This window comes from Pinus tabuliformis, chromosome 4_2 (assembly GCF_031772625.1).
Source record: "Pinus tabuliformis cultivar Carrire ecotype Pingquan chromosome 4_2, CPIR1, whole genome shotgun sequence".
Lineage (NCBI taxonomy): Eukaryota > Viridiplantae > Streptophyta > Pinopsida > Pinales > Pinaceae > Pinus > Pinus tabuliformis.
In genome coordinates, this window is record NC_142304.1 from 830,725,217 (window position 1) to 830,740,029 (window position 14,813).

The following is a 14,813-nucleotide window of genomic DNA, read 5'->3' on the forward strand; positions in this document are numbered from 1 at the left end:
AAATAAGCCCTAAGTAAATAATGGAACAAAATGTTCATTCTGCACACATTTGAATTCTAGTCAACAGTTATGATCGCAGATGTTCTGAACACTTCTGATAGCCAATATCATTCTTTTATTGTTTTTTCACTCTTATTTACTTATCTTAATTTACCTAGCTACTATATAGCCCTTGTTAAAACATAAAAACCCTGGTTATACATCATAATGTGTATACTAACTAACTAAATACAAAAAAAACCATAAACCATACCAATATAAACTTAAACTCAGCTTAAAGTAAAAACACCACAAATAAAAACACAAAACACTACCCTCTTAAACAAAACAAAACCCAAAAATATTCTCAATAAGAACTCACAATTTACCTGAACTAACGCCCTTCGCATATTTAACAAATAAAAACACAATGAATTTCATAGGCGTAATTGTCAACCGACACACAATTGCCAAATCGATTGTAGACAATCCACCGAAATTTCTTTTTATTTAAACCAAAATACCAGACCCCTTGACCTCTGAACCATTTGTGAATTCTACGAAGTTCTCGTAACATCGCACATTTTATCTGTTTTCAATAAGATCTGTCGCGGGCAATCGTAAATCCCCGAGTTAGCGAAGATGCCGCAGAGGCATTCAAAGAACAACAATGACTTGGCGTTCTTTACATACGACGAGAAGAGAAAGCTTGGGTATGGTACCCAAAAGGAAAGGCTCGGCAAGGACTCCATTAAACCCTTTGATGCCTGCTCTCTGTGCCTGAAGCCATTGATAGACCCCCTCTGCTGTCAGAAGGGCCACCTCTTCTGCAAAGAATGCATTCTAGAATGCCTGTTAGCGCAAAAGAAAGACATCAAAAGGTAAGATTCGTTATCCTGAATAAAACCCAGTTTTTAGTTTTGATTTTTTTTTGGAGTATTGGGTATTGTTTTCCCTTGATTTGGGCAAATAGGTTCTTGCTACTAGTGTCTTGTAGGATGCTATAAGGGTTTTCTCTTTGGGTGTTACTGATCCTCTGACGGGAATTGTTCCTGTATTAGGGTTTTTCATGGAATCCTCCAATTGGGTTTGTGGGCATTTTCTGTCCCATCTTTTATGTTTTGTTTCGGGTAATGGATTCCTGTTATTAGGTTTCTTGGGGAACTAAGCAAGAGAAAGATCGGAGAGAACATATAATTTTTAGATGCGCTGCCCATAAAAACATGCACTGTAAATTAAATATAAGTAATGTCTCTTCTTTTCCAAGTACTGGCAAGTGAATATATAGGTTGGTTAGGGAAACTATAGGACACCAATACAGAACAAGTAAAAACTAAAGTCAAATGATGAGGCGCGATAAGCCTTCCTTTTTGTAATTAAAGACCCTTTTGACTTGATAGGTATTAACCTCCTTACAAGATCCGCATTACAATCAGGCTGTTTCTAAGTTGTGAAGCTGTGACCGATGACATCCGTTTTATCAGAGTCACCTAGGACTTCCTCTGACATTTATCCACCATTTTGCAGCATCAACACAATCCACAGCTTGAAACTATTTGGTCAACTGTATTATAATGAGGGTCAAGGCTACCAGATTTTAACCTTGTGTCATCATCACTGCAAGTGCTTCAACTTGCTTCCAGACTGCAGCCTGTTGGACTGGTTACTAGACCTTTTTTACCTGGGTAGATGATCTCCCTCCACCTGCCAGATTAAAGCTCTTATGTTTGTCCAGGGTCTGTTATTTTCTTTGAAGGAATCATATGGTTACTTTTTGTATGAATAGAACTCCCTTTTGATTTGTTGGGAATTTCAGATCTGCATCAGATGGCCAACAGGATTATAATATTATTCCATTTATTTCTTGATGGCTCTTGTTAATCTGGATTCGATGGAATTGGACATTTGTATGGCTTAGTTATCATAGTACCAAGGTTGATCACAATTGACATTAGTCTGCTTTGATGGCTCTTGTTAATCTGGTTCAAAGGAATTGGACATTTGTATGGCTCGGTTATCATAGTACAGAGGTTGATCACAATTGACATTAATCTGCTTTGAGCTTTGGATGCCACTGTGCATATTTTGACTATGGGGTCATATTATTCGTTGCATATAGTGTAACTTAGAAGTTTGGATACTACATGGTAAAAACGAGTGTTGCTGGGATTGTACCCCTATTCATTATCAGTAGAATGACTAGTTTAGGTTGCCGGCACTTCAGTGTGAGAGTACAAAATATCTGATATATTTAGGTTTTTAATTTAAATTTTTTATGAGTGGGTATTGTAAGTTGCTGGTGTTATCGGTGTATGATTTGACAGGAAACTTGCAAGCTATGAAGCACATCAAAAACAGGAGAAGGAGGAGGAAGAAGAGAAGCTGTTGTTAAAGAGGCAACAGGAACTTGATGCATTTGATCAGCAAAACAATGGTGCTGTACCTCAATATAATGACAAAAATCACATTCGAGACAAAAATAGTTTTCATGGGGCCAATAGTGTTAAAGTGACTTCATTTGAAGCGGAGGCTCTTCGGACAATGAAAGCATTTTGGCTGCCATCAGCAACTCCCGAGGCTCAAGCAAAAGTTGAGGCACCTTCACTTGATACAATCTGCCCAGAGGGTAAAGAGAAACTGAAGTTGAAGTCTCTTTTTCCAGTTATTTTTACCAAGGATCCACATGATAAAAAATCTGAGGTTTTGGGGGCCAGTTCTATTTGCCCTAGTTGCAAAGATACACTAACAAACAGGCATACACTAATGGCAATCAGCACTTGTGGCCATATTTATTGCAAAAAGTGTGCAGAGAAATTTGTTAAATTAGATGGGGTTTGTTTTGTCTGCAATAGAAGCTGCAAAGAAAAGCATTTGATCACCCTGGAAAAAGGAGGTACTGGATTTTCTGGTCACGGGGACCACTTGGAGGCAACCGATTTTAAACATGTTGGAAGTGGTTCTGGCATGGGACTTATGAGGCCAACAGTTAAAACATGAACATCAAACTCATGTTGAACTACTATGTACAAATATGATTAAGCAGTCCTGGAATTTTAGTTTGTTGGATTTCATAAATTTGACCAAATAAAGCTTGATTTGCTTTTGTGTTCTAATTTTGAGGCTCTTATGTATCTGGAGTTTTAGAGGACGGTGCATCTCTTTGCATGCATGTGATCGAAAAATCATGCAGGCATTTACTTTTTGCTCCATATTATCCTAAGCTTTCTTTAACAGCGTAAATTTTATATATCAGGACTTTGTATGTAGTAGTCCATGGAATAAAGCTAATTTCCAGCACTCAAGTTCAATGAAATCCGTTCTTATTAGCCTAAATTTTATATATCAGGACTTCGTATGCTTTATTTCATGGAATAATGCTAATTTCCAGCGCCCCCTTCTTTGATGCCTAAATCTGAAAGCACACCATGTAAAATACAGCTCCCCAGAAGTAGCTTCTCCCAGAATATAGTATTTTTGTATTTTCCTTCTATTGTATTCATCTTAGAATCCACATCACCCAATTGTGCTGCAATTAGACAATAAAGTGTCTAAGAAATGGAGTTGAACCAATAAAACCGTTTCCACTGTACAAGAATTTTCCACCAAAGAACAGAATGAACCCATAGAAGAGATTCCAAGAGGAATAAAAGGTCGATGAAATGATTGAAGCAATGTGGTAACCTGGAGTAATAACAACTGACATCATCCCAAAGTAGGTGAAGTAGAGGGAAGTGAAAAATATAAAGAAGAGGAACCACTTTGGCAAATGTCCACTGAAGAGAAATCAAGGAGCAAACTCAAACTAATTTGCATTAGTAAAAATGAGTAACAAATTACAACATCCAAGGCTTAACTCAATTCTTTTCAATGTGAATATGTTTATTACCATACTTTTGGAGGTGTGCTTCAAATCCTTCTTTATGCATATTGAAATAGGGTATCAATGTCCTCGTGCTTCAAATCCTTCTTTATGCATGTTGAAATAGGGTATCAATGTCCTCTGCATGAGCCTCGATGAATATGTGCTGAATATGTAAAGAAAAGAAAGCATTTCGTGTCGTTGCTACACTCCTGTTGCATTTGCTTTATGATATGATGAATATGTGCTGAATATGTAAAGAAAAGAAAGCATTTTGTGTTGTTGCTAAATTCTTGTTGCATTTGCTTTATGATACGAAAATATCTTGCTGCTAACTTTTTTTTTACGTTGTGCTCAACTCTTGTTTTTGTTTGCTGCATATATTCTTGCAAGGTAGCATCCTTGTGATATCATGCTCATAGAAGAAAAAAAATGTGCAGCAATCGATACAAATATGCAGACCACAAAATCATTATCTTTGATCTTTAGGATTGAACTCACTTTTGCTTTTATCTCTCTAGGATACTTCATTTTACTGACATTGTTGTGCAGACTACAAAGCATTTTGAGGACCCCTTTTTGCTATTAAAATATTTGTGAGTTGAAATAACTGCACATGCCTTAACTAATTCTATCTTTTGCCTAGTTGAGGAATGAAAACAAAGCAACTTTCATTTACCTTTGTTGTCTTCAACATATAATTTGGGAAGGTAAGATCAGAGTGTCATAATGATATGCATTGAGATATATTGCATAAGATATGTCACAGAAGTGATGGCCACCAACCATTGCCTTCATTCTTTCACAAGCACATATCATCAATTAGATTTTGCTCCAAACCCTTCAAATTCTGACTTGAACATAGCTCTTAAGTACATCATATTCAAATTTCTAAAAGATAGTAGATTAATATCAGATTTCAAACTCAGGGAGTGCAAAGACATTCATGATGACTTCTATGGATCAATGTCATGCCAAGCTTTTATATTCATGATATTTGTATGATGACTTTTGAATATATTGCACACTTTTTCTTGATGATAAGGTTTATGGATAGGGCATGAATTTGGTATGAGGGATAGATCAATGAATGAAAATATGGTTGAATGGTTAATTCAATGATGAAAAAGGTTGATGAGGGCTAGGTCAATGATGGATGAGATGGATTGCATGAATGGTAATTGAAGTGGTTATTCATCACATTTTCCTAAATTTTTAATAAACTAAAAACCCTTATGCAAGTTTTTACCTCAAGTTTACCTTTTGAAGAACTTGAAATGGTGAAGTAGGGGTTGTAGATGTGGAATAAAATCATTTTAACGGATTGAGATGGCCAAGGTTTCCAAGGCAAGGGTGTTTGCCAATTACTTTGTGATTGTTGTGCATAACCCTGAAATTGTGAAATAAGATCTTGCATCATACTAGGTTGATGAGTTTGCCATGGTCATCTTGGAGCTACATAATATGATTGTTCCAGTGTTTGATTTGCTCATTGGTAAACTGCCTTTAACCTTGGTAATGATGGACAATCTTTATTAGTATGTGATTTTGCACATATTTCACAAATTTTAATGTTATCAAGTGGACATTAATGAAAAGCACATTTCTTTCTACATTTAGAGCAAAATATACATGAAGCAACAATCTCAACTTTTTGCTTGCTTTGCATTCTTAGAATATCAATTTGTTCATTTAAATTACAAAAAATGTCTAGCAAATTGTTAAGTTCAGTTTGACTTACCAATTTTGATGTCGACTTGCTGTCTCCATAACTAGATCCCAAGGGGATCTTCCATAATTTTCTTTTCCTCTTGATATGTTCTTGCACAATTCACAAATCTCTTGAAATGAAAATTGAGAGACATCTCCTTTTCCAACCAGGTTAAGAAAATCAATCCATTCATCCTTTATAGCATTTAGTAGGAGAGTTTTTAATGTGTATGATTTTAAATTATGCAATTTAGATCTTTTGACATTATAAGTAAATCTCTCCACTAAATCTTCTAGGCTTTCATCTTCTTTTTGGTTCATCTTAAAGACTTCATTTCTAAGGTCATGGTGTATACAATAATCTTTATATTTTTCCAAAAATACTCTTTTCATATCATCCCATGTCCTTATAGAATTTGTTCCTAAAGTCATGAACCATTTAAGAGCTCTATCCTTCAATTTTACTGGAAACAAATTCAATTTTTGAATGTGTAATGAGTAGCCATAGGATCTACAAATTATTTCAAATTCAAAAAGAAAGATTTTCGGGTCTTCTGATCTCATACCTTTGACGTTAGGAAGTACAAATGGAGGGATGTTCTTCATATGAGCATTGACATTAGTTTCTTGAATGATAAATCCAAAAGGATCTTCTTCATTGTCATCATCTCCATCCATTTTTTCAACCTCTTTTTTACCTCTTCTTCTACCTGCGAAAATAAGAATTCATGATGTGGATGTGTGGCTCTTACTGCACCACGTGATATAGTGGGGGTGGTAGGTGATTGAAGTTTTTTTTAATGAAAAGAAAAATACTCTTATATACACTTCCTCGACAATGACGCCAAAATATTTGATAATTTAATTGATTGTTAAATTACTTACACGAATTATCAACCAGAACTAGTAAATTGATGAAATGTATGTGCACTGTATGTGCTAGGAGTCTTTGTCACTCATACAATTTCTAAGCTAATTTGAAATACCAAAATGCACATGTTTGTCTAATAGTTATGATATTGGTTCTATTGCCTATTATTAAAAGAAGGATTACATTCTTCTTGAAATGAATAACATGCTTGTTTTAAGAATCCACACTTTACTTTTAAAGGAAATCAAAACCACAATTTTGCTTCTAAATGAAATTTCACATACTTGTTTGAATATGAAATCACACATGCTTGAAATAAATCACACTTGCTTGAAATAAGCTCACGCTTGCTTGAAGGAAATCACACTTGCTCACACTAAAATAAAACCTCTCTTGCTTGAATGAAATCACATCACATTTGCTGAAATTGAAAGCACACTGTAAAAGAGTCTACTTCATAACAAAAAGAAAGATCATCTCCATTCAAAACTATAATGTAAAACTATGTTATGAATTTAAATGAACTTAAACTTAGTCCATGTGCATAAGAAATCTTCACAAAAATGAAATCGTTGTGAAATCAATTAGATTAATTTGCGATGACAAATTAACAACGTAATTCAAAATTTAAGCTAATGAAATTCTACAGGAAACATAAAATGAAATACTAGATTAAAAATCAGAAACAAACCTCACAGTCTCAAGGGGGCCCTCTTACAAGAAGCAAATATTAAAACGATGCCTTCACGAGTTGATTATTAACACATTTGAATCACACAACAAGGAAATAGAAAGAAACAAAGTTTATAATCGCAAAATAAAGTTTTTAAAACAATAATCTCCCCCTCATCAAATAGATTACAATGGTTTTATAGATCTCTGAAGCAACTCAAAATTCAGAATTTCATTGCATGAATTTTGCCATGAGATCTCAACAAATCAATTTGAGAATAAAATCAAATATGTTTGAAGGATTTTAGGATAAAAGATGAGCCAAAATGTGTTCATAATGATCTTCCTATGAATTTTCTAAGGAATAGCTCGTTCTGGCTTAATTGTTGACTATGCATTAAATGACAATTTGAAAAACCGTATATCCACGTAATATGCAAAATAATGCTCCAAATATCTTTGAAAATATATCAAATGGTAACGAATTTGAGAAAAACAATGTATGAGAACCTAATTGGGCCCATGCTAAACAAAACCCATGTTTTAGTTTTCCGCAATTCGCTTTCATTTGCTCAAAAAATGTGTTTGAAATTGACTAGTCAAAAGTGATGTGTTTTTCCTTTGATTTGGTGTTGGAGGTCCACATGTGTGAGATGGGTGATATTTGACCAATAGAAATCCATATTGGAACCTTTAGAAACAATGTCCATGTGCTAGATTTCCTTCTAGAGTGGTGCTACTACCTCAACCATGGAGGTAGATATGGAAAATTGACAAAACTGCAGAAACTTGAACTTGCTAAACTTTCATTAGTTAAAACCATGCAAAATTATTCTTAATCTACTAAAAATAAAGGAAAACAATGTTAATTAACCACTTAAACATATAGAGATACATCATGAAGAAATATGGTAAAATGGTGGCACGCGAGTGAAATGGTGCAATGGATGGTTGGAAGTAATGGCTTAATGAATGATAAAGACAAGTGAAAATGATGAAAAATTAGTGACCCAACAACTCACAACAAACCACATGTCCTTCCTTCATCAAGAATCCACCTATTCCTTCCTTATTGGAATCTATGCAAACCAAGAAGTCCTTTTCTGGATCTATTATCTACAAAACTGGTGTACATGTGAGCAATTGCTTAAGGCACTCAAAACTAGTTGTGCACTCTGATATCCAATAAAATTTGACTCCTTTCCTTTATATGGATGTGATTGGATTACCAATCTTCAAGAAACCTCGAATGAACCGTTGGTAATATGCAACCAATCCCGTGAAAGATCTCACTTCAGTTAAATTTATCGAAGTGGGCCATTCCTTTATGACCTTAATCTTCTCAGGATCCATCGTTACTCCTTCTATTGAAATGACATGTCCCAAGTGTGAAACTTGTCATCGAAATAAATCACATTTGTTGAGCTTGTGCTCTCTTAGTAACTACAACACTGTTTTCAAATGTTCTTCATGCTCTTCTCTGGTTTAAAGTAGACCAGATGTCAAACACGAAGACTAATACAAACTTGTCCAAATACATGATGTAGACATTTTTCATCAAACACATAAATGTGTCTGGGGCATTAGTAAGTCAAATCGCACCAACACAAACTCGTAGTGTCCATATCTTGTCCTGAAAGTTGTCTTGTGGATGTCTTTTTCTTTAATTAAGACTTGATGATAGCCATATATTAGGTTTATCTTCGAGAACACCGCAACCCCTCGCAGCTAATCAAATAAGTCATCAAATCTCGCTAGCGGGTACTTGTTCCTCATTGTTGCTTTATTCAATTGATGATAGTTGATGCATAGCCACAATGTGCAATCTTTTTTCTTTAAAAATAACACCGGGGCTCCCTAGGGTGACACATTGGGTCTGATATACCTCTGGTCCAAAATTTCTTTCAGTTGTAATTTCAACTCCATTAATTCTGGTGAGCTCATTGGATATGGGGCTTTTGAGATTGACACCCATCCAAGAAGAAATTCAATGGATAAATAAATTTATCTCCTAAGTGGCAATGTCGTTATTTTCTTCAGAAACACATCATTGAACTGCTTTAAGACTGGGTGAGCTTCTATTCGAGCCTCATCAGTCTCTGGTTCGTTGGTCACTTGGACCACATACAAGGCAAATAATTTTTGGCTACACCTATTTACATGCATCGTTGACATCTGTCAAATAGAAATAGGCTTTTGTATTCCTTGAAGCACCATTTATTTACCTTCATCACTAAGGAATTCTAGTGACTAGAGGTAGCAGTCAATTTTGGTTTTATGGGTTGTTAGTCAATTCATGTTGATTAAGACATCATATGATCCCAACTGACAAAAAATAGGTGTGGCTGAATTTGACATGTTTCTTACCATCATAGGGCATGATTCCACCATGTTTGTCACTTGTCTTTTGGGTCCCATGGCTAGATGAACCCACCATGATTTATCATGGGTTTTATTTTGCAGAGAAGATTTCTCTGTGATCTTTGAGTTGATATAGTTGAGATTAGAACTTAGGTTAATTAAAACTGAAATTGGTTTCTTAAAGACCATACCTCCCATCTCGATTACTAAAGCTTGATGGTCAACTTGCTCGTTTGCCAATGCAGCATAAATTCGTGGCACGTTCTAAGACACATCATTCACTGCTGCTACCTCTTATACATTTTACAACCTCATGCCACTATATTGTTGTTGAGGATAGTATCTTTGCATGTGGTTCTCTCCACATGTCTAACACTACAAGGGTCCTTTCCTAAAATCCATAACCTTTTCTTTCATTGAGTGAGCATGCTGGTATCTAATGGTAGTAATGACCTTGCGTTGAAACTCCCCCTTGAAAAGAGGGGTGAATTTCAAATTTATACCTCATGGATTATATCCTGAGGGTCTCGACCCTTTCCCCTTAAATCCAACCTTATCTCTCTTTTTCCAGTCTATTCAGAACTCGTCCTTATGCCTAGACTACTCGTAACAATATTTGGTCTTCAGAATTGTGTCCTCCACGATTTTTGGCTCATCAAATTCAATTTTGTCCTAGTAAGGTTGAGGTGATCCACTGAGATGCCTTTGAATCTTCACCTTCTCATATTTTATGTATGGTATGTACCTCAATAACTCCAAAAATATGTTAGAATACTCATCAACAATAAGTTTCCCTAGCTTATTCTCATGGAATTATTTAACTTTGTTTTCATAGTACCTCTTAGATAAGTAAATTTCACAAAAGTATTTCTCAAACCTTCTCGATGAAACCTCCTTCTCTCTAATTCCCTTAACATTTCTTAAATATTCCCATAGGTTAGCCTCACCCTTCAAGCTAAAAATAGGCTTCTACCTCTTCAACCTTTTTATTTTATCCATCAAAGGTAAGAGGCTTTGTTTTCTTGAACTCCTCTAACATTGAGCTCTTATTACTCCTTTTTCAATGGATCCCCTTAGTTATTGCACTAGACATCTGATTATGGCTGCTTGATTATCTTTCCAGAGTAGTAAGTGGGGTTTCTCCCCTAATCGTGTCTTAACTAGCTTTCTCGTGCCTCTTACTCAACTTAACACCTTTTGCTCTATTGGCTTCTAGTCCTTGCTTTTGAATTTCAGAGGGACTTTTCTTGTATTTGTTCCTTCCTAGATGGCTGGCACTAAGATCATGTTGATTTTGTCTCTGAACATCTAACAAATTATGGAAGAGCATAACATTCACCTTTGTTTATATCTCTTGTGCTTAGACAATCTTCTCATAATCTACCTTGCAACTTCTTAATTCACCTCCCAAACTTCTAATGGTCTACATCTAGTTAGGGGAATTTTTCTCTAATCCTTTTCCCACGAAGTTCTCTTCCTGATGATGATAGGTGTTGTCCCTTAGGAAACCAATTTCCTGGATGTGTAGAAATTGTGCCTAAGATATTAATAATTTATTATGCTTGTCACTTATATCTCTATTCAATTCCTTATTTGAAGAGTCTGAAGGACTTGACCTTAAATTCTCAATATTTAGATGACTTGGAAAGTTTAAAAATGCCGTTTGATGCTGAATATGAATGTGATGAGAAGAATATGTAAGGAAATTAAAGACAATATGCTGTGTTTAACAAGAACTATTCTCTGTAATCTAGAGGAAACATATGAAAAGAGGTTTTAAATATGGGAGCGCCTTTAAGGATTTTAACTTCACTTACATCAGTAAATAAAGACCAACTGCTTCATTACCATATTTAAAGAGACGAATAAACAAAAATGACATACAATTGAGAAATAAAAAAATCATACCGACCATGTATGGAAACCCTTGATTCTTTTATTAATCATCAATTCATTAAGTACAAAATAGTGTTGTCTCCAGGTTCTCCAAAATTCAGCCCCTTTTTTTCTATAATCTTGCCTCTTTATACATCATAGGATAGTTAATAACCACCCAAAACTGTCAAACTACCTAACTATCCTCTAACTGCTTTGAAGTAAAGATCATTACAAAATATTACTTTTGAGGGTAAAAACACCTCATTCATTTCAAGAAAACAAGATAATAAGAAGTAATAGAAATCAGAGAATGACAGGAGATTGCTGCTCGCTGTTAGAATTTATAGCTTGAGCCTGTGGTTCTTCTGATGTATCTTTGTGTTGCTCTATCATCCATTCCTTGCACTTTCTCCATAATGGCACATTTGATTTTGGTGCTTCTTCTAACTTGTCAAGTGCTATCCTGCAAGCTGTAATCTTGCTGTAAGTGGGCTTGCCAGTAAATAAAGAATTTACTATCCAGAGAAGCTTAAAATCCTTGTTCAGGAAATTCACTATGGTATCTCCCTTTAACACTGTTGTCCTTTCATGAGTGTTGTGAACTTTGCTCTTTGCCTCAACCAGCAAGGTCATATATGTGTTCCATGGTAGCAAGTTTCCTTGTAGGTCCCAGCAAGAAGGAAGTCCAGCCCTAACCCTTTTATCAAACAATATGTTAAACTTTGAAACTGCCTCCTTGATCTTCTTCTCAGCAGTAACCCTCTAGATATTTTTGACAATCATTTTATTAAAATCAATAGCACATGATATTCTGTCAAGAATTTCATGGTCCTTCAATTCTGCAATAGACTTAGAATTAATGAAATCTATCATTTTCTTTGCAAACTTTGATCTATCTAGATCTTTCTGCTTATTTTTAGTGACCACCTCTTCCATATCCTGAATGAGTGTTTTTTCTTCTGAAATAATCACCAGAAATCCCCAGATGCCTTTGATAACTTCAATAATCTCATCCCATAAAATTTCTCTGCCTTGAATTAAGGATACATTACCTTTCATTTTCTCTTTTAATCTTTTGATTTCATCTTCAGCCCTCAAGAGATCCTCTCTGTACTTCTTTGCATTATCTTTTTCCCTTCTTGATTCCTCTTCACTTAAATTCAATAGTTTACAAGCTGTTTCCAGCTCTCTTTGGGCTTTCTTAGCATCAAGCTCAACCATTTTAAGCTCTGTTCCTAGTTGTAAAACCTGTGCTGGATCATCTGTGTTGGATGGCATTACTACCGTACAAACATGAGTGTCCAACTATTTTTGCAACTTGTCAAGAGTTTCTTTAAGTAAAGAAACTTCCTTAGTTTTCTGTAACACATCCTGCAAAATATTTTCTTTTTCATTTTTCACTTTAGCTATCCTTGTAGCTATGGGATGCTCACCTGTAGGTAAATTCAATTTCTTTTTTAGGATCCCAATCTTTGACTTAGAAAATTGCAATAAATTTTGAACAATAGGTTGGTCATCAGGATTGATCCCTACTTTAATGATAATCTTCTTTAACTCTTCAACCTAAGCATTCAAAGCTCTAGAGTTGGCCTTTTCCAATTCAACTGCTAAATTACCTTATTAAACATTTTTTCTGCCTTGGTTGCTGCTGCATTTGTATTATATAGATCATTTACAATTAATTGTCCAGTTTGCATATGTAGATTGACCTTGTCAAGAATTGGGAGCTTGTGGGTGTCAACAATCAAATTCACAGTATTAAAACTGCTTGAAGCTCCCATTGATATTTTTGTAGGGTGATAAAGCAATTTTTAGTTGGATCTTCTCCAAATCCATGGCGGATAGCAATCTTGTTTGCTCAGGGGTTACTTGAGACTCAACTTGAGCCTCCATATTCAACTTTATCTTCAAATTTCTTTCAGCTATTTGAGCAAACATATTTTGTATTAAAAGAACCTGATAATGAATAGGTTCTCTAGAAGATGGGGAAGCAGGAGCACCTTTTGTCTTTCCCAACTGAATGACCAAACCAGGTTGTGACAAAGACACTGCATCCTGCAGCTTGATCCTCTTTGCTTTTTCAGACTCTTCCTCGTCCAAATCAATGACTTCTTCTCTAGCTCTCTTGACCCCTTTTTCTGTAATGCTAGGGGTTTCAACCTCTGTTCCCTGAATGTTTTGCAAACCTCCATTTGCCAATTGTTCAGTTTCAGGTCTGCTTTCATGTAGAAAAGCTGAATAGCCATTCTCCAATCTTCTCTTTGAAATAATTTGGTGAGGGTCATAAGCCCACTCAACCTCCTATAGAAAACCCATATCATTCAACAATTTTTCAACTTCTAGAGCGACTTGTCTAGTATTTACAATGAAGGGTCCCACTGCTTTAGGCAACTTGAAAAAGAAGACTTTCTTCATAGGAACAAAATGAACTTGATCAACATCTAAGCTCTGCCTTATGAATTCAAGAGAAAAAAGCCTCATTGGAACGAACTTAGGTAACCTGTATGGCTTGACAGAGGCCCCATAAAGCCTAATCTCTGCATGTTCTTCAAAAATAAACCAATCTCCACATCTCACATCCTTACTCAACTGAAGATACTCCTGAGCTTTAGGAAATAAAGTTGGGGGTAGGCTTCCATTCAGAATCTTATAAGCCACTGGAAGAAATAAAGAAACAAACTCAAATAAACCACCATCTTCTGGATCACCTCTTATTAGGTTTGTCTAGAACACTACTGACTGCTTCTTTTTATTGATATCAACCACATTCAACCCTAAACCATAGAAATGATCAGCACTATGATACAAAAATAAATAAGTGATGACTGAAGGAAATTTGAAAGAACTAGTGAGAGGTAGTCATAAATTGAGTATTGATAGCCTGTACCTAGAAAGTAGGGATGTATAGCATTGTCTCAGGCCTCATCATTAAGGAGAAGAATCCCAACAAAACTTTGTCTACTTGCTTGGAGTCTTCCTTTCCTTGAATTTCAGAAATTATTTGCAACATAGGTCTTATATCAACTGCAAACATTCCTAAAGAGAAAATATTGCCATCAAGGGAGAATTGACCAGATTTAGGAGCTAAAAAAAGTGACATGGGAAAGCTCTTGATGTTATAGACATTTTTGTGCCTTACAGCATGAAGCATGAAATGTCAATAATCTGAGGGATCCAAAGTCCCTAAACATGTTGTTCCTACCCCTAGAGGAACAAGGTCAGCAAACCACAGCACTGAATATCAGTTCTCCACCTGAAAACACTAAAAAACAAGCTAATTCTGGATCATGTCAACTGCTCCACTGAGCATCTGCGCTGAATGTCAAGTGCTCCACTGTGTACCTGCGCTGAATGTCAACTGCAAAGAAGGCTACCTGCGCTGGGCGAGTTTGGCCAAGTGGCACAGTCATTCCTCAAGGTGTCAATGCCCAGGAAGCTTCCAAAATGACACTTGGATCAGAGAATTCGACTGGTGATGAGCAA

General features: G+C 35.6%; 1 protein-coding gene across 1 annotated transcript; it reads left to right on the top strand.

The window, feature by feature from the left end:
* The first annotated feature begins 464 nt into the window (after nt 1–464).
* Nucleotides 465–3,092, top strand: LOC149172253 (E3 ubiquitin-protein ligase CSU1-like). Its single transcript, XM_089424276.1, has 2 exons — nt 465–860; nt 2,304–3,092. The coding sequence occupies exons 1-2, from the start codon at nt 622–624 to the stop codon at nt 2,974–2,976; spliced, it is 912 nt and encodes a 303-aa protein (XP_089280402.1). The 5' UTR covers nt 465–621; the 3' UTR covers nt 2,977–3,092.
* The last annotated feature ends 11,721 nt before the right edge of the window (nt 3,093–14,813 follow it).

Excerpts from the sequence above, each read along its gene's own strand:
- LOC149172253 (XM_089424276.1), top strand. The coding sequence starts at position 622 with ATGCCGCAGAGGCATTCAAAGAACAACAATGACTTGGCGTTCTTTACA. Across the intron at positions 861-2,303 it reads CAAAAGAAAGACATCAAAAG|GAAACTTGCAAGCTATGAAG; the intron begins GTAAGATTCGTT and ends ATGATTTGACAG.